This window comes from Cuculus canorus, chromosome 4, assembly GCF_017976375.1.
Source record: "Cuculus canorus isolate bCucCan1 chromosome 4, bCucCan1.pri, whole genome shotgun sequence".
Lineage (NCBI taxonomy): Eukaryota > Metazoa > Chordata > Aves > Cuculiformes > Cuculidae > Cuculus > Cuculus canorus.
The window spans coordinates 4,144,903-4,165,190 of record NC_071404.1 but is presented as its reverse complement, the minus strand read 5'-3'; the positions used below and the strand labels follow the sequence as shown (position 1 = coordinate 4,165,190).

At 45.5% G+C, this 20,288-nt stretch overlaps 1 protein-coding gene across 3 annotated transcripts in view; it reads right to left on the bottom strand.

Moving 5' to 3' along the window:
- Positions 1–262: 262 nt before the first annotated feature.
- Positions 263–20,288, bottom strand: part of SMOX (spermine oxidase) — an 88,163-nt gene continuing 68,137 nt past the window's right edge. For all 3 annotated transcript variants that reach the window (XM_054065250.1, XM_054065249.1, XM_054065248.1), the window contains 4 exons: positions 13,164–13,337; positions 9,890–10,589; positions 3,394–3,554; positions 263–726 (listed from right to left, as the gene is read on the bottom strand). In XM_054065250.1, coding sequence (XP_053921225.1) covers positions 589–726; positions 3,394–3,554; positions 9,890–10,589; positions 13,164–13,337 — 1,173 coding nt within the window. In that variant the 3' untranslated portion in view covers positions 263–588. The remainder of the gene's footprint in view (positions 727–3,393; positions 3,555–9,889; positions 10,590–13,163; positions 13,338–20,288) is intronic.

The window sequence follows — 20,288 nt, the reverse complement described above, 5'->3', positions numbered from 1 at the left end:
ACACAGGCTCACAGACACATGACATGGGGAGTTAAATATGGAGTGATACAGCGTCATTTTTGTGCTAATCTGGGCATAGCAAATGACCATGTCTCTAAGGTGCAATTCTCTGAACAGCAACTGGTGCACCGAGTATTCAAATCTATCTCAAAATCCTCGTACTCCAAATTTTGTAGGAAGGGAGAAAACCTCTATTTTTATAACATTGAATAAGAGTTGCAAGTTACTGAGCGAAGCATCCAGGAAGAAAGAAAGCAGCCAGTCTTTTTATTACAACATTTATTTTAGTATAGAAGGCACTTACAATACAGAAAGAAAAAAAAAATATGATAGGCACCAAAAGTGAAGTTAGAATTAAAATGACAAAGAAACAGTTTACCAGACAAAAGGAGCACCCTTCCCTGTTAACAGTACAGCACACAGAAATGAAGCTATTGATGACTAACTTTTTAAACAGTTAGGGCTTTATTTTTTTAATAGGAAATGATAAAGCCTGTTCTACTGTGCACTGAAATTAAAAAAAAAGAACCTCTCCACACACCTGCACGAGGATTTGGGAGTTGGTGGTGTTTGCAAATACGTGGCTTTTCAGCTCCGGCTCTGCAGGAGGTCCTGGTACATCTCAATGAGGTGAGCGGCCTCTCTCTGCCCAGAAAGCACAGCACCGTGGGTAGTGGAATAATACTTCCTGTGAGTGGCCTCCCCTGAAAACATCACCTGCATCGGCTGGAGAGGACAAGAAAAGCAGAAAAGCTCAACAGAGCTTACTGGAAAACAGACGCGAGGCTAAAAGGAGACAAAATGCAGCCTCCCACATCTCCACGAGCCAGCACCAGTGCTTTTAGAGTGCTGGGTCTCAAAATCCCAGTGTGGTGCACCAAGGGAACAGGCACAGCACATGAACACCGAGGTCATAGAATCATCGGATCATTACGCTATAAAAGATCTTAGAGATTGACCTACCTTTCAAACACCTTCCAGGGATGGGGACTCAACCACATCCCTGGGCAGCCTCTGCCATGCTTGATAACCCTTTCAGTGAAGAAATTCTTCCTAATGTCCAACCTAAACTTCTCCTGATGCAGCTTGAGACCATCCCCTCTTGTGCTATGACACCTGGGAGAAGAAACCAACACCCACCTCTCTGCAATCTCCTTTCAGGTAGTTGTAGAGAGCAATAATGTCTCCCCTGAGCCTCCTCTTCTCCAGCCTAAACAACTCCAGTTCCCTCAGCTGTTCCTTCAGTCCTCAAAAGACTTGTTTTCCAGCCCCTTCACCAGTTTTGTCACTCTTCTCTGGACCCACTCCAGGGCTTCAATGTCTTTCTTATAGTGATGGTGCCAAAACTGCACAGTATTCGAGGTGCGACCTCACCAGCACTGAGTACAGGGGGAGAATCACCTCCCTGGTCCTCCCGGCCACACTATTTCTGATAAAAGCTCATCCTCACTGCTACACCTGCGTGGAGCTGTTTGCAGGGCTGAGGTACTATCGTGGAGCCAGATATTAGCTCCAATAACCTCAAACAAATCTGCACAAGTCACTAAGCACCTTACTTCTCTATCAACTCCGCTTTTCGCTCCCCCAAATTTCACTTCAGCCTTTTTAGGCATTAAGGATTTATTCTTCTGCACTGCAATTTCAGAAGGAAAAATACCCACATCTCAAAACCCACACAATGAGACAGAGTATCTCATCTCTTACATCAATAGGTAGGTGCTTCCTAAAATTGCTGCCAACTCAGTTCTGAGGCAGGAATTTCAGGTACCTCTCTTCCCCAGGAACTACAGAGAAAGATTTTTAAAGCTCTACTATCTTTTTTAATAGATTTCTGTGCTGAATAAAATCACAACGGTGAGGTCAGGCTCTGGGTGGAAGAGATGGACTGGGCAGCTGTTTGAAGGTTGTATATTCATTGTCCTTGTCTTTGGATTTGGACACGTAACCCCAAATGATAGGGGAAGTTTGGTTTGGTAACAGAATCATAGAATGCTTTGGGCTGGAAGGGACCGTAAGGCCCACCCAGTTTCAACTCCCCTGCCATGCACAGGACACCTCCCACTGGATCAGGTTGCTCAAAGCCCCATCCAACCTGGCCTTGAACATCTCCAGGGATGGAACATCCATGACTGCTCTGGGCACCTTGTTAATACATCACTACTCTGAGCTGTGGTAACAACCTCCCTGTGTGCCCTCCGTGCTAATTTGGAAAGTAAAGGCAGTGTCTGCAGAGCAAACTCACCGTCACCTGTTAGTGCTTGAGTCTCCCAGCCACGGACTGGGACTCCCTCATCCCTACTGCCAACACAGAAAGATTTCCTAGTATGCACCGCTGACACATTCAGACCTAGACTTTAGCAGGGTCACATATTTAATGCTACATGTTAAGATTATGCTTTAAAACAGAGTAACGTGCTTTCCTAAGGAATTTTGAACTGGCCAATAAGGCTAATAGTCATTAAAAACAGCAATCACAATTCCAGAAGCCACATAGATGAGGCACTGGAACAGGTTGCCCAAAGAAGTCATAGATACCCCATCCCTGGAAGTAGGTGTTCAAGGCCAGATCAGGCGAGGCTTTCAGCAACCTGATCCAGTAGGAGGTGTCTCTGCCCATGGCAGGGAGGTTGGAACTGGATGAGCTTTAACATCCCTTCCAATCCAAACCATTCCATGATTCTATAATAATTTCAGAGAGAGATGTAGGAAATGCTGAGGTGTTGGTATTCCAAACATCACTACACAGCCCCTCACTACAAGCAGGACATTGAGCGGCTGGAGCATATCCAGAGGAGGGCAACAAAGCTGGTGAACGACCTGGAGAACAAGCTTTATGAGGAGCAGCTGGGGGAACTAGGGCTGTTTAGTCTGGAAACAAGGAGGCTGAGGGGAGACCTTCTTGCTCTCTACAGCTCTCTGAGAGGAGGTTGTAGTGAGATGGGTATTGGTCTCTTCTCCCAAGTAACAAGTGACAGGAAATGGCCTTAAATTGCACCAGGGGAGGTTTAGACTGGGTATTAGGAAAAGTTTCTTTACTGAAAGAGTGATGAAACACTGGAAAACGCTGCCCAGGGAAATGACCGAGTCCCCATCCCTAGAGGTGTTCACAAAACATTTAGGTGTGGTACTTGGGGACATGGTTTAGTAGGCACGGTGATATCGGGCTGATGTTTGGACTTGATGATCTTAGAGGTATTTTTCCAACATAAATGATTCTACGATTCAAGAGGTAAAATCCTACCTACATCACTTCCCAGAGGGGTATGTATACAAAAGTGGAAAACACAATTGGAGACCCAACTAAAGATTGACCCTTTCAACCTCCCTCCTAGGAAATCCACTACCGAGCCTTGGTAGCCTTATCACCACAGAAACGATTTGGACGATACTTACAGCAGTTTTGGAGCTTTCAGCATAAGGCAGGGGTTTAGCGAGTTTTTCTACATCAGCCCCACTAGACCCAACTTGGGTGTAAGAGTAGGATCCACGGAAGTGGGGATTGCTGCCCCAGGAGGACCGCAGGATCCGGCGAGGTTTCGGAATGTTTGGATTCCCTGTGTGGAAAGCAGAAGACAAAAAGTAAGACTGTCGCCAAGAAAAAACAGGGCAATGGCTGTGCAAGCTGTGGGGTGGCACATATTCAGTCTGATTTATTGAAAATACATCCTATAAGACCCTGTAGGCTACAGGGAAAAGACCCTAAACCAGATCTCTTTTATTTACTGAGTTATAAGCATCTACATAAGAGAAACAGCACCCTTTTTAATCTTCCATTTTACATTCCTAAAAGACTGTGGAGCTTCAGGGAACTCTGGACATAGTCTGGTCAAAAATACAAAGCATCTCCAGGTCTGATTTGCCATGGGGAGCCTGGTAGTGATCAAGCATACGATTGATCTCACCTAATTTTATGTATTTAACTGGATGCACAGTCTAAACTGGATGTTAAGGTAGTCTTGTGAGAGGGGTGCGCCTCCAAAGAGGAATGGAGATAAGGACGTTAGAAGGCAAATCCTCATTATGCAGGGGCAGAGGAAAAACCTGCCAGGAAGTTCTCATACCCCACATTACTCACTCCCACTGCTACCCAGTAGCCCCCAAAATGAATCCAACATAACTCCATTTTGTGGGATGCACATGATGTGGAAAAAAGGCTTTTGAAGCTGGAAGAACCTAGATTTGACGATCTTAAAGGTCTTTTCCAACCTAAATGATTTTAAGAGACTATCAGCACAATAAGTAAGGGTATTTAAGACGTCTGCATCTTGCACAGTTCCTGTGCTTGCTTCAAACCCTGACTCTGTAATATATGAGAATGCTTAGCCCGCTACGAAAACGATCCAAATTCCCCTACTTTCTTCATCACGGCTTAGAGGGAGACATCCATCTGTAAAGACTAGTTAGGCACCGCGTTATGTAGTTTTACTAAAAAAATCATTTAATGGTGCCTTCAATTCCTTAAAATCTGGAGCAGGTCACTTCACTGGTTCAGCTACTGCTTTTAGGAGCATCATCTATCATTCAGAACATAAAATACAAGGCTGAAACAGAGGAAGGGCACCTGGATGGCTTGCCAGAGTCCATTGTCAATGCTTTCTAACCAGTAATCCCCAGTTCAAAATAGGGCACAGACTAGCAAATAAATAGACCCTACAAAAAAAAAAATACATCCTACAACTGAATGTTGTTTCAGGAGTAGCAATTCAGCATAACAAAGCCTCTAAAATATGCTCCTCCGAGAATCTTAAAAGCAGGAATGCCTGGGATGGAAGTGAAAAGCCCAAGGGAGTCTGAGAACAGGGAGCTCTCAGATGTGTCAAGGAAGTAAATTATCACGTTTTATTTTTAAGGTCTATGGGAAAGCCCCGGAGAACATACTATGAAAGCTGTCAGAAAACACAACAGCAAACGGGGCCAAAGCAGTCCTCCATCACCTCAAACACTGTGTCCTCTTATGGGTACCTCACTACAAGAAGGACATTGAGGGGCTGGAGCACACCCAGAAAAGGACAACAAAGCTGATGAATGATCTAGAGAACAAGCCTTATGAGGAGCAGCTGAGGGAACTGGGGCTTTTTAGTCTGGAAACAAGGAGGCTGAGCAGAGACCTCCTTGCTCTCTACAACTCCCAGTAGAGTAGTGAGGTGGGTGTTGGTCTCTTCTCCCAAGTAACAAGAGATAGGAGAAGAGGAAATGGCCTCAAGTTGTGCCAGGGGTGGTTTAGGTTGGATACCAAAAAAAAACTTCTCAACTGAAAGAGTGGTGAAGCATCAGAAACAGCTGCCCAAGGAAGTGGTAGAGTCTCCATCCCTGGAGGCATTTAATAAACATGTAGCTGTGGCACTTCAGGACATGGTTGAGTATCCATGGTGGGGTTGGGCTGATGGTGGGAATTGATCCTAGAGGTCTTTTCCAACCTCTACGATTCAAGAGGTAAAAAGACTGAACGACTGCTCTATTAAATAGTGCTGGATTTATGCAGTTGTTGATTGGGCTGATGACTTCACAAACACTTCTTAAAAAAAAAATCAGACTGGCAAAAACAACAGCTTTGTCTCTCTCTAGTGTTTCCCATGGATGACCTTGTACTGTGTAGACAAGCAGGTAAACAGCAGCCTTCCCACTGGGGAATTATTCTTCCCTAGCAACTTCATCACAAGGGAAACTGTAGCACAGCAACCTGAACCCTGTGGCCATGGGCAGATGGCAGAGCTTCATGTAGAGATACCCAACACAGCTGCTAGTGTGGAGCTGGGTTAAAGAGCCTTGGTGCATTAAAACACAGCTGCACAGCTCCCAGCACCAAAGCCAGTCTCCTTTCCCAGCACCGTGCTGTGTGGTGCAGATGTACCAGCTCTCATGAGCTGCTTATTGTTATCCAGCACATCAGACTGCGTGAGCATGATCCAAGTGTCCACTGTGCAACTGTTGTGCCCCTGTGCTTCTTCGTTATGTCCTTTTTTGTGTGAGGAGCTGTTTATAAGGAAAAAAAAAAAATCAGGAGGCCTTCATTTCTGCTGCACACCCAGAGAAGGGACTTGATTGAAGGTCAGACAGGAAAATGTAACGCAAGCTCTGATCCTGAACTGCTGCTTGCAAGACAGAAACTACAAAGACAGGGAGTGCCACACTCCTTCAAGGAACACATTTAATTGGACTTTCTCAATCTGCTCCTAAATAGATGGGTAAACATGTGCCTTTGCCTACATATAAAGGTAAGAATACAAATTCCAAGTTTCCACTATCCAAAGAGACATAAAATGACTAAAAAAGTTCTTTTGCCTTCACTAAAACAGTAGGACACATATCTTTATGCCAGTTTCCCACTTGTGAAGTTACGGAAGATAACTCCGTGTGCTTCAAACAATTCCATCTTTATTCACCTACTGGGAGGTGTGGAGAACAATAGATTTTTTGGTTCTAGGATTGATTATGAGACATGGGATAAAATTAGCTCACAGATACAAATTAAGACACCCAAATTTAGTTGTCTACCACAGCTGTCAGAGAGACATTAGGGTATCCCAAGCATCCACACAGGGCTGGCAGTTACCACACAGAACCTAAAACAGATCCATTTCCCTCTGGAGAAAGAGCCGGAGGAAGGGGAGGATAACTTAGGGCATCCCTTGCTATAGCTTGACAAATCAGTGGAGTCCTCCAGAAGGGAGCAGGCCTGCAATCGCTGCCTTCTGGCTTCTAACACTTGGAGCTCAGCCAACAAAGAAACCAGAGCAAGACTTCTGATTGTTCAAAGGCATCCCGTTTAATCAGATTTAGAGGACGTTGCTTTTCAGCCATCCAGTTGTGAAAAGCAGTAATTGTCAAGGGTTCTTAGGTTAGAACAATCCGCAGAGCTTTTCACGGCAAAGCCAGATAATCTGCAACACTAACCTGCATGTGGAATTTAAAGTCACAGAGGCAGATCATGTCCTCTCAGTGTGAAATAACACCGAGTCTATGAGAACTGATTTAACACAGGACTGGTAACACTCTGTGAAGCCAAAGGAAAAGCTTCCATGAGCAACAGACTGGGAAAACATAGCTGAAGATGGAAACCCACCTGCCTAGCGCATGAAGTCTTTAAAAGAAGAATAAGAAATAACCTATAACCAACAACACAAACACTACAAAAGGCAAAGTGAACATTAAAAGCCTCATATCGCCTCCTTCCACTACTGAATGTAAGGCACTCCCTATACTCAATAGAGAAAAGCTTCTTTGGAAAATGTCAGAGCTCCAAATGAGGGGTGGAAGGTATGAACCTCTTATGGAAGAGGTTCTCTTTCTACTGAGCTTAGGATCCTGGGCAGAATAGTTTCTCAAGTCAGTTAGCTGAATTACATACAGCTGGGAAACACATTAAAGGCTTCAGTGGTGCTAATTGGACCAGAGGAGTCCAGTTATTTTCAGAAATGACAATTACAGTTAGATGACAGACAGAAGGCTGCTTTGTCCCCTTGCGACTGCCCCTAGCTGGTCTAACCCATTCTCACAGTCCAAATGAAACAGATTAATGGAGAAGACAGTAAGTGCATGGTTATGTTGTTTCAGCCTGCCCAGCGCTTGGTCGAGATTGGCCTTGACATTGTACATCTTCTGTGAACCTGCTAGGGAAAACAGGGGAGCAAGCATAACGGGATAAGCCCAGCTTCCTTAGTGAAGGCCATCCTTAAAGATCTGCAAAAAGGTTTTCTACAAACTAAGAAGTTTTTGGGGCAGAAAGTAGAACAGGTCATGTTGATCAATGTGTGCTCCAAGGACACCACTGAGGGTGGTGAGGCACTGGAACAGGTTGCCCACAGAAGCGGTGGCTGCCCATTCCCTGAAGGTGTTCAAGGCCAGGTTGGATGGGGCTTTGAGCATCTTGATCCAGTGGAAGGTGTCCTACTGGTGGCAGAGGGGTTGGAACTGGGTGATCTTTAAGGTCCCTTTCAACGTAAAGCATTCTCTGATTCTATGACAGGTTTTCTTCTTGAAGTTTTGAGCTGCTGAGAGGCGACCTCTTAGCATAAGCACAAAATGTTGATTGCAGGGCAAGGCCCTGGCAAATTCCATCTGAAATTCTCCTGGGTTAGTGAACCCAGGATTAACAAGAGGCTGAGACAGAGCTTACAGCACTGAAGAGGCTGATGGATGGTGACCAGGTGCAGTATCAGCTGGAACAGCAACTGCAACACATACCAACCACCCAGTGCCAACATATTTCCATCCTGGGAGGAAGAGAGGAACATCCAACACATGCAAACAATAACAACAGTGAAGGAGACTGAGGAGAAAGAGGGAGAGAATACTCCCATCTACCAAACTAAGAAAGCCCTGAAGAGCCAAACTCCCATTGATGATTTGAGGTGGTGTAGAAAAAAGAAGAGCAAGAAAAGCTGCAACAAACAAAGTTGTTATATGCTCTGGGAGATGTCAGCACTGGAACAACTTGGCCTTAGAGAGAAGAGCCTCCGGCTATGCCTGCATAGGGCACAGTTGGCCTGCTAAGGTCAGAAGGAAAGAAGGCATGTACTGACACTGTGACATAACGCAGGGACACCCAACACCACTGAAAATAAACAGCTTGGGAGGCAAAAGCTGCCCAGAGTCCAGTATTCATCTGGACTCTGCAGCCTTCAAGGGAGATACAGGTTCATCAGCCAACATAAATGCAACATCAAACAAGCTGAAACAAGGATTCAGTTTTGAGCTCTGCATTAGGATTTCTGAATCCAGTGTCTACCCTTCAGTTTCTAGAGAGAGTAGTAAAATGCAAAACCTCTTTTGGCAGTTGCCAGTTCTACAGGTAGTCCTTAGCTTCCAGAATCCCTTCTCTAGATCCCCACGCTGTTGGTAGCAAATGGTCTGTAAGCACAGGGGAAAGCTACACTTGTGAAGGCAAATTCTTCAGTTAATAGAAATTCCATGGACAAGAGATAAGGCTGGAACCCCACTGGGTGTTAAGATTGGCTAACACAAGCTACCAGACACGAATAGATCAATCGTGGGACCCATTTCTACAATAGCAAAAAATATACCTAATCTTGGAGAATGCCACTTTTATAATTGCTCATAATGATGTATAAATCCTAAATCCTTATTTCAAGACTGCCAATGAGTCAGGCACTATTTCTTCCAGCGTTACCATCTTATGCTTGCACTTGTACAGTGTCCTTCATCAGAAGGTCTCTCCAGATACAAAAAGCCCTTTCCTTAGGGAGGTGTGCAAGCTCTAGACAAAGGGATTACAGACAAAGCAAGTCCCAGCATGTCCAAGTATTGCTACTTTTTGTAGCAATTTCATCATGGACTTTCTCAGCATAACACGCATAAGATGTCTTGCTCCAACTGCTGCCTTTAACATGATGTGCGCTCAGTACACTTGAAATCTGCCAAGTCCAGGAAGGCTGAGGTGAAACACTCAGAAAATGGAAACTCTCAATATCAATGGATACTTGGAAATCCAGGCCAATGAGATTTCTACTTAGATTCATCCTGAAAGGAAGTTCAGGATGTGGTTCAACCCCATCTCAGCTGATCTAAACGAGTTCAACTCCACTCCAAGAGAGCTATACTGCTTTCCACAGCTGAGCTCAGCCCTCAGAAGCCCCGAGTCTGACAGTTCCAGCTGCTAAAGAGTTACTTGTGACTAAATAAAGCAGAGGATGTGGAATCCTCAAGCGTTTCTGTCCATCACTTCCTGAGCTGGTTATCAGCCTCTCCGTATAAATAGCTTTCAGGCACACCCAAGCAGGAGGTACGCTGGAAGCACACGCACAGCCCGTTCAAAGGGCCAAAGAACTAAAAATTACTTTAATGCATTTCCTTCCCAGTGGTTATTCAACACCCCAGCCCTGCTCTCCCTCTCTTCTCCGGTCATCAAAGGAACCAGAGCATGGCTGACCTGTAAATTTACGTAGCATTTCGGTGCAGGTTTCTGCCACAGTTTCATCATCGCACTTCTCCATAATCAAAGCCTCTTCTCCACAGATCCAGCCACTCAGGACATGGCCATACCTCTCTGGTGGGTAGAGTACATCAAAGCTGCAGATCTTCTTGTACCACAGCTCTTCGGGATAAGTCAAGCTCTCACTCTCTGCCTCATCTTCCCAGACAAACTGGATGCTGTTGCATTCAGAGCTCCAAAAAGGCTCTTCGAACTCCAGGAAAATCTTGTCAGTTGTATTGATTCCTAGTTTCTCAATGGCCATCACCTTCTCCTCAGGCAAGCGGGGATGAAACAGGCTCTCGTGGCGTTTCTTCAAGACTCCCAGGGACACAGTCACAATGACGTGGTCAGCTGGGATGAACTCACAGTCCTCACACTCTACGAAGACATCAGAGCCCTTGTCCCCCTCAGGGAGGTCACTGTTGTGGTCAGCCACTCTCTCTATCTCCTTGCTGACCGATTGGTTCCAGTGGATGCACTTGACCGGCTTGCGGAGCTGAATGACAGACTCAGGAATGGAGCGGGCCAAAATCTCCACAATTTTAATGAAACCGCAGGGAATGATGTGATGAGCCCCAGGGATTTCGGTCCATTCCCCAAATTCACTGAGTGAGACTTCATCCATGCTGTGGGAGCTGCTCTCACAACTCTCTACCTAAGGGAAAGCAACACAAAAGCAACATTGCCACAGAGCAACTCATTTTGCCACAGCACATCATCACAAGGACACAGAGAAGCTGCACAAGCTGTCGAGTCCCAAATCTCACTCTTAAACGACATTATTTTTGCTAGCAAAGAAGTGTTTGGACATAGGATCTGACAAAATCAATCCTTAGCCTTCCTTACAACCAGAAAAACCATTTTGTCATGGTAACAAGCCGCATCAGCTTTGGTTGCATCAACCATGGTTACATCAGTCAGCATTCAGAGATGGTGTCCCTGCTTCTGCACAATTCTGGGTTACAATTCTGGCTGTTTTCTGTCATTTAAACTCCACTTCACTGGCCAGAGACTGGCTGCTTGGTGCTCCTACAACAGAAGCTGGAGCTATGTTAAGCAGATGCTCTTTCCAATGTTAATAAATGCTCCCATGAGGAGCCATGAAAAACTTTTGGCAGCTCCTTCTGCTGTCTGCAGCTTTCAACATGTTGTCAAACAGTCAGCAATCAGCAAGCTAACAATCTGCGGGAGGTGAGAGGACCCAACACAGAAGGAACTGAAGGAGGCAGAAAAAGGAAATGCCAAGATGTGAGACACTTGCGTTTGATTCACTTGATGTGATTATCAAAGCTTTAGATTTGGGATCTGCTGGTTAATGTTTGCAAGCGTTATTAGGCACAACCGTACCTTCCAACAACCCCTGGAACAAAGGCAGGATGTTTGGCCTGTCCTGTGATAAGTTTCTAATGATAATACTGGTACATGGGACACAGTGATGTTAAAACCTTCAACTCACAAATTACAGTGATTCAAATCATCAGTCACAATGATTCGCATACTTTAATTCTTTAAGTATTTTAGGCAAAGGGAACATTACAATTCCTTGCCTCACCCTTTGGCCAGTTTTCAAGGCCACTTTAATGACCATGTCTGAAAGCCTGGCAAGCCCAGACCTTCTCCCTGTGGAGCATCCTGGTGCAGGACAAGAATCTCTGTGCTGAGCTAAGATGTCATGCAAACAGGTCCGAGTTGTACCGAATAGTTCACAGGCTGCTCCTGTGACTGTACTGACATATGGGTCATTGCCCCTTCCTGGTCATTACCCAGTGCCTGCAGTGAAGATTGAGTAGGCACAACTGCTGGTCCAAGTCACCAGGAGGTCAGCCTTGAAGAAGGCCTATCTTCTAAGCCTGCCTGAGGTTCCACCCCATCCGATGACTGAGCAAGCACTCTCCAGCACTCACCCAGGCTCAGTTCTGCTGGCCCACAACACAAACCCCACACCCTGGGTCACACATAGGCCATTCATCCTGCCTGGATGCTTCGACAGGATTATGAAAATAAAAACCAGTGATGGCTGCTTGATTCTTTCAACCATGAAGGAAAAACAACAGGGAGAAAAACAGGCAGCTACCAAGACTATACTTGGTAGATATTGGCTAATCCCCACTCTAGCAGCAACCACTCTGATCTGATAGTCTTAAGTATTGGAGGCTTTGTTGTTCTCAGGTATTTACACATGAGAAGGGATTTGCAGGACTTGCACTAGAGTCTCTGGCTGTGGCAACCTGTAACCACCGCATAAGTAACCCCCAGGAAATCCATAGCTGTATCAAATGACTGACATTGTCTGCATGAGTCATGTTACATGGTTAACACAATGAATAACTAGTCTTTACATGGCAGCTGTGGAGACGCCCTGTGATATAAGCTCTTGAGTTAGGACACTGAGAAGTCAGGACAGCGCTTAAGACGTCTGCATTCTCAGCTTTATCAGAGACACCCTGTGAGGCTCTATTTCTCTTTGTTGCAGTTTCCCACTTGTAAATAGTGAATACCATAAACTCACCCACATCACAGAGCGTTGCTTGCCTCCCCAGCCTCATTTCATAAGCCCTTAAGTCATTATAATTGAAATAGGAATGACTGCTACACTTTACTTGTGAGTACTTGATGCAGCATTAAGTCTCCATCCCACAGAGATCTCATTTATTCATCAGGGAGATAGAAAGAACTAGGGAAGCCACGAGGAAAGATGATTAGGACACGGGTTTAAACAATCTACTTTTGATTTTATTGCTTTACCTTCAAAATGCTTTCAAGGGATTTCTTCAGCAAATTAATAGTATCAAAGTTACATTTCTTCTGGTCTCTGAGGTAGAGGCAGAGGCAGAATAAGGTAAAAGACTCTCAGACATGAGCATGGGGTCCCAGGTGTAAGGGACAAGACAAGACATTACTAAAAGAACCTGGCAATAGTGTAGCTTCAGGTGGTGAGAAAACATTAAATCACACCAGAAAATTCAACAGGGCCTAGGAAAGCCCCTTCTAATTATAAAGTTGGAAGTTTAAGGCAAGAAGAATAAGAAAAGAGTAAAGGTATTATTTCTTGCAGCCAGCTGTCTTTGGATAGGCCTCACGAGGAAAAGTTGTCAATATAAACACAAACTGCCCCAGCTGCAAAAGAGCACAGAAAGCAATTCCCCAGTGATGGGCAAGGCTTAGCCAGGTCTCTGAGGTTCAAGATTTGTCTTAATTAAAACAAACAAACGATGATGTGCACACACACCTTAAGGTACTGCTGGATCATGGCTAGTTTCAGCCTCTTGACGGCCTCTGTGTCATCTGGATCAGCCTTGACACGTTTGCGCACGACGTCCCTTGTGAAGACGCCCACACTATTCTGGCTCTCAGCGTTGACTGGTTTACCTCGTTGGAAGAACTCCTGAGTCAGGTTATAGACCTGCCAGAGACAGGACAGAAAGATAGACAACGTGAATCACAGCAGAATCCAAGGCCCAAGCAGAATGCTTTTTCCTCCATCCAAACCCGGCACATTCAAGTCACCTTCTCCTGCCAGATCAGCTTTGGCAGTTTCTTGTGCCCTCTGCTCCAACACCTTGTCAAGTTGCACCCAAAGCTATGTAGGTTGGAAGGCAGAAAGACTTCCCTGTAGGTAAAGACAACCCACTTACAACAGTTAGTTGCCATTAACTCATTAAGTTAATATTAACTTACTCAAATAAAAATAATAGTATGTCCCTTCTACCACTTGCAGAAAACAAACCGAGGCAAGTCCTGCCATTTTCAGTAGGTAAAGCCAGCTGTTCAACCAGCTGTTTAGATACCACAGCTGCATCAGTAAGCCAGGCAAGCACAGACTGCAAAGCACCTGTACAGAGCAGGCTTGAGTTCGCTATGTGCAATTTCTGACTCTGCTGAGCAGTGTCATAGCCCGACTAAGCTCTAGACGCTGTCAAAGTCTACTAGGAGTGAGCTCAAGCAGCAGGACCCGCACACTTCCTCGCCTCTGACAACAAAGCACCAGCTCTTCTCCCACTTCAGTGTCTCAGGTGCAACCCCAGGAGCAGAATCTGTATCTAAAATACAGAGGCTGCAGGGCTCTGCTCCAACCTGAAACCAGCCCTTCCACCCTCTCCATTAATTAATCATTTAGCAATGACCATAGAATCACTGAGGATGGAAAAGACCTCTAAGATCATCCAATCTAACCATCAGCCCAACACCACCATGTCTACTAAACCATGTTCTGAAGTGCCATGTCCATGTGTTTTTTGAACACCTCCATGGATGGTGACTCCACCACTTCCCTGGGCAGCCTGTGCCTATGCTTCATAAAGAACTTTTCCTAATATCCAGCCTAAACCTCCCCAGGAATCCACCAGGGAGGGGAATTCAGCTTCATACTTCGTTTTCTGTTGCCCCCTGGAAAACAGGAAGCAATAAACACAAGCTTAGAAAAGGAATTTTATATGCACACACATTTTACTTCTTGAGCATGGGATAGGTATAGATCCATGGAATACAATGATAGCCCTACTAGCCCCGAACCAGGAGCCACCCTGAGAAGGACCCACAAGAAAAACTCCCTTCTAACGAATTGATCTTCTTTGAAGGAGCTCTTCCTGACATTTTTCTAACCCCAGTTTTCCCACCATACAACCTATTTAAAAGCAAGGAAACAACCATCCACCTCGACCATCTCCTTGACCTCTGGAGCAATCGGTTCTTCAGTCTGTAATATTGCCAGAAGAGCCTGCAGTTGAGTCACAGCCCTTCATTTCCATGGAAAAACCCTGAGGAATCCTTTAACACAGGAAAGCTTTTAAAAGATGCCTCCCAGAAGCGCAACTCATCCCATTTATGACTTGTTTGTCCAGAATGAGTCACCTTATTTACATCATGACACAGCAGTACACATAACTCTTACAAACAGAGAGGCAAGATCCCTGCTTGGTGAGTCTTTCCCGTCAGAGATGGTATGATCACAACTTTATGATCCTTATTCAGACATACTGAGGAGTTCAACTCAAAAATAAATGCCTGGTAGGAAGCTGGTAGAACTGTGGCAGCCCGTCCTTCAAAAGCTCCTCATTCCCTGATGATATGCTAATTCACCATATTTTAGGGTTTTTCCTCCCATCCTGATGCTTCCCAGAAGTGTAGTTTGCTCTTGGGTTTTAGTAGTAAAATGAACTTGATGGGGTAAAATAGAGAGATGAGGAGGAAGGGGAGAGAGTAAGGGAAAATGCATGGGAGTGGTAGGAGCAAGAGAGAGCAGGACTGTGAGTGAATAGAGGAAGGAGAGTAGATACAGACACAAAACAGATGAGTAGGACATGAAAAAAAAAAAGAAATAAGTGAAAGAATGAAAAAAAGGGGAAAACAAACTACCAAAATAGAGACTTAATCACAAGAAAAATGAGTGGAACTGCTGAATACAGAAGAGAAATGTAGACCCAACTGGGACACTGCCTTTCCAAGACTTCCAGACCAGAAAAGTGGAGATCAATGCTCTCTATAGCATGATGGCTTCCAGCAGAGGAAAGGAAATCCTGTCTTCTCTGTTCCTCAATGCCAAAAGCCCCTTGGCAGTTTTGACATCGCACAATTCTCAGGTCCGCTGATTTCTGAGGCCCAAATCACTTCCAGCAAGTACAAGCGGCATAGACCCTGCGTCAGCACAATGCAGCTCAGCTTTCATAAGCCGATTGCACACTGTAAGCAGATAACACATTCACAAGACAAGCAAAGCTGCGTTAAAACCCAGCCACCATTTGGCCAAAAGGATAAGCGAGCCGTGGGTATGTTTTTATTAACCATTCTATTCTTCATTGCCCAACGGAGAAAAGAGCAGAAACATACAGTGCTCTGCCCTGTAAGCATTAAGTTATGTCTTTCCTACTTAGCTCATCAATCAGACAGCAGGTAAGGATAATCACCATTAGGATTTACTCTTTCTTCTCATAATCCCTGTTATTTCCCTACTTTTCTTCATTGAGGGTGCTGGAAACGATGAACAGAAGGCAATGCTGTTGTAGCAAGAAGCAGGTCCTACATGAAGAGACATACGGGGTCATAGCAATGAATCAAGAAGATGCTCAAAATGTATTCTTCAATGCACACATGGAGTGAACACGTCCTGTGTGAGAACCAATACAGGTTCTCTTCTCCCAAGTAACAAGGGATAAGACGAGAGGAAATGGCCTCAAGCTGCGCCAGGGGAGGTTTAGATTGGATATCAGGAAACATACCTTCACTCAAAAAGTGGTGAAGCATTGGAAGAGGCCGCTCAGGGAAGTGGTGGAGTCACCATCCCTGGAGGTGTTCAAAAAATGCGCAGCTGTGGCACTTTGGGACACGGCTTTGCAGGCTCATGGTGTTAGGCTGATGGGTGGACTTGATCTAAAAGATCTTTTCTAATCTTAAGGATTCTATGGAAAAGATTAACTAAAAGTCCTTATTTGAGGCAGGTTTTGAATGAAGTAGGAGCAGAATTGTACGATCTGAAGTCAGAGTTACTTGGGCTTCGCTTTTGCGGGTGGGAAACTAGTCATAATAATAGAAAGCATCATCATGCCAGTGGGTCCATCTCTGAAGTCAGGGGAAACAGGCATTTGTGAGATTTGAAAACACTTTCTCCTTCAATCATTTCACCATGATGTGATGACCGAAGGGTTCCTGAGAGAGTTCAAGTGGGCTTTATTTCAAAGAGCCTGGTGAAAAGTAGCATCAAGAACCACCTGAAAGATTCTACCTAATCTTCTAATTAACCCTACAAAATATCCATGCATCCAAACTGAGAGGACGGTGCCCATCAGCAAGGAGAGCTACACCATCCATGTACAGTCCAGACTCATGTGCCTTTTCTGTTATCACTGACCTGAGACAAGCAGGAGTGGGGGGAAAGGGGGGACAGGCTGCTTCGACTCCCAGCTTCTAACACCAGCAAACTTGCATCCCAGCACAATGACCTTATCATTTCTCACTCTGAATTTCCTCCGGGTCTGCACAGAATAACTGGCCCTAGAAACCTGTCTGCAAGAACCATCAGCAGAAGCGAAAGACACAGATCATCTCAAGCAGCAATTAGTTCTGTACAGATTTCCACCTCTAATTCTGTGGCTTTATATACAATCCTGTGGGAAAATGGGGCTGAAGGTTAGAAATTGAAAGGAGTTAATTGAATGGCCATAAGATGGCTTCATGTTGGCTTAGATCTCCTGTTTTCTTTCCGATCAGCTTTAGGGCATCCCGCAACTGGGGTCTCTGCAGAGAACATGGGTTCCACCAGGGATGTCCACGTGTTTACTATATACGTGCTCCTCCACCACAGGAAGAGGCAGCCTCTTAGGAAGAGCAAATCTAAAAAAAGAACTTTCTTAGCATGGAAGGACGTCAGGAAAGCACATCTCAACCCATGCTCCTTCCTGCTAGTGCCGGAGATGATCCATAGCATTGTCTTTTTCTCGCTTGGCTTAAAAACTGCAGTGACTTAATCCCCGGTCAGTAAAAAACCTCGATGGAGATAGGTCCACGCTGTTACCAGGCCAGACATCTGTCGGTGCAATAGAGGAGCAGGGAGGGAACCGTGACTCTCCGTGGCCCTTTGGTCCTGCTTTCGATGATAAGGCAAGGCAAGGCATTGGAGATTAACTGGGTATGGCAAGAAGCCCAGCAGAGGGTGGGGGTGAGAAGGGTGGAAAACTTTGTCATTCTTTGGCTGCATCCCTCCCCCAGGAGCTGTGCAGCACACAGGAGAAAGCTGACAAATAACAAGGCCATTAATTAGCTGATTGTTAAAGGGAGGGTTCCTGGGAAGCAAGTCTTAAGGAACCTTACTGAAAGCCTAAGTAAAAATAGGCACTTTTTCCAAATCAGGCAGGCTGATGGACTGTGAAATTCTTGGGCAGGTAAAGCAGTGTGATTTTTCACCTGCATTTAACTTGTCAAGCTCCCCATCTCCCTCCCACCCTTCACAAATACCTGGGAGCTAGCCTCAAATACCTCTTTGGAGAGGGAAATAAGAACTTAGCAGGGACAGAACAGCCCTCTGAGATGGGTTGTCCCTACCCACATTTCCCCAGCAATCATATACACCGATGCTGAAGCTAGAGACGTTATCCTCAAAGGTCACACTCCTGTCGCTCTTCTTTGACGGTCAAGCAGATGCGGTATAAGCAGACTGAGGCCAAAACACCCTCCAGCCCGAGGGCTGGAGCACCTCCCATATCAGGACCAGCCAAGAGAGTTGCGCTTGTTTAGCCTAGAGGAAAGAAGGCTCCGGGCAGACCTTATAGCAGATCTCCAGTACTTACAATGGGGCCTACAGGAAAGATGGGGAGGGGCTGTTTATAAGGAAGAACAGGGATAGGAGGAGGGAGAATGGTTTTAATCTGAAAGAGGGGAGATTTAGATGAGATCTTATGAAGAAATTTACTCTGAAGGTAGCGAGGCACTGGCCCAGGTTGCCCAGAGAAGTTGTGGCTGCCCCATCCTTGGAGGTGTTCAAGGCCAGGTTGGATGGGGCTTTGAGCAGCCTGATCCAGTGGGAGGTGTCCCTGCCCATGGCAGGGGGTGGGACTAGATGGGCCCTTAAGGTCTCTTCCAACCCAAATCATTCTATGACTATGAATACATGGCACAGATACTACACTGGTGCTCCCTTCCTTTCAGAGATCGACCAAACATACTGTCCACAATCCAGAGCAATGCCAGCCCCAGGCAGTACCAAGGCTAAGAAGGATAGTCTGAAAGCAACAGCAGCTGGAGAGCTGTGCTGCTGACAGCAGGCTTCATGCCCCTTTTCATGGTGCATCGCTTGGCAACGCATAGTTGAAAATCCAGGTGGATTCTCTGAAGGACTGGAGACCTTCCCTTATAGGCATCGCTCAGTTTACCAGGGCTCACACGGAGGACGATTTGGGTCACCAGTCACAAGCTCGTGATAGATCTTGACTGACTTCAATGCAGTGTTAACAGCCTCTCAGTTAAGGCAGCCTCTCAGAGGCCGAGAAGACTCACTACTTGTCTTCCTCATAATCAAATAAAGGCTTCCGTTAGGCATCTCTACAGCTATTAAAAATTCAGGCTACTGCAAACAAAAAGAAGCAAAACTTGTATTGAAGTAGAAGAAGCCAGCCAAAAAAAGACTGGATAAGTGCCTGGAAAATCGTAAGGACTTTCCAAATGAACTCGTGAGGCAAAGCTTTGGAGATACTACGGTGCTTTGCCTTTGACCCTAGGAAAATTCAACGTGCAGAGGAGAGACTGCACGCTGCCAGGCTCCAGCTTCAGTCACTCCACTCACCCAAGTGAAACACTCAAGGGAGACCTCCTGCACTTTGCATTTGCACTCGAATTTGGTGTCCAGATGACAAGGTAACTGGGATAGATGGAGAAGCGGATCTGGAGGCACAAGCTCAAGCCCACGGCAGCAGCTGCAGTGCACGAAGGGCAGCGTGTGAGCACATGGGAAGCAAGCCGGCTGCGCAGGGGAGGGCAGGCATTTGAAACCGTGACAAATTTAGCCCCGTTCATTCAGTACCACATTTTCCACTGTTAATGCCAGTGCTCTGTCCCCGATTAGGCTTCCTATCTATCATGTGGGCGCTGCTTGTTTGGGGTTTTTTTTTGTCAAGTCAGGACAGCGTGTGTCACAGCCTTTGTTATCTCAGCTTTCTTCTAAAGGGGCTGACAGATGAGGGAGCATAATGGTGGGATTGCCAAGACTCTGAGTAGAATCTGGGAGCTCTTATAAGGCACAGAAGGAACCTGACCTCAGGATTTGGTGATGTGTAAGGTGGCTTTTAATCCCGGACAACTTCAGGACATTAACAAAAACCGCTCAAAAATCCTGCCTCCTCCAAAAAACAGAGATACAGAACTGAAGACCAAGTTCCTACTGTTCCTCCCGAGTACTCGAACACTCATTTCATCACCAATTAAGAGACTATTGGCCAGCCAGAATAAAAAAAAAAAATAAATAAAGATACAATGGACTACAGTGAAAATGAAAAATAAAAAAAAGAAAAATCAGCTGTTGGGGAGTGGGGTACTCAACAAAACAGAAATGCACCACGCAGACTCAGTACATGTAAACAGACATATCTCTGCACTTTGTGCCAGAGGAAAAGGTCTCTAAATCCACGCACCTGCTGCACAAGCCCCACTTCTATTTCATATAGCCTTGCTTAACTACAGATTTTCAGATCACATAGCTCGCCTTAATTCCTGCTTTTCCTATGCAGCACAGGGAAGAAACCACAGCCAGCTGTCTTAAATCCCTAAAGATATCCAACTTGACACCCCAAGAGGTTGGGACAGGAAAATCATGAGCTGCCTCTGCAAGAAATTCCAGCACACTTCACAGGAAGACAGAGAAAGCGCCTCC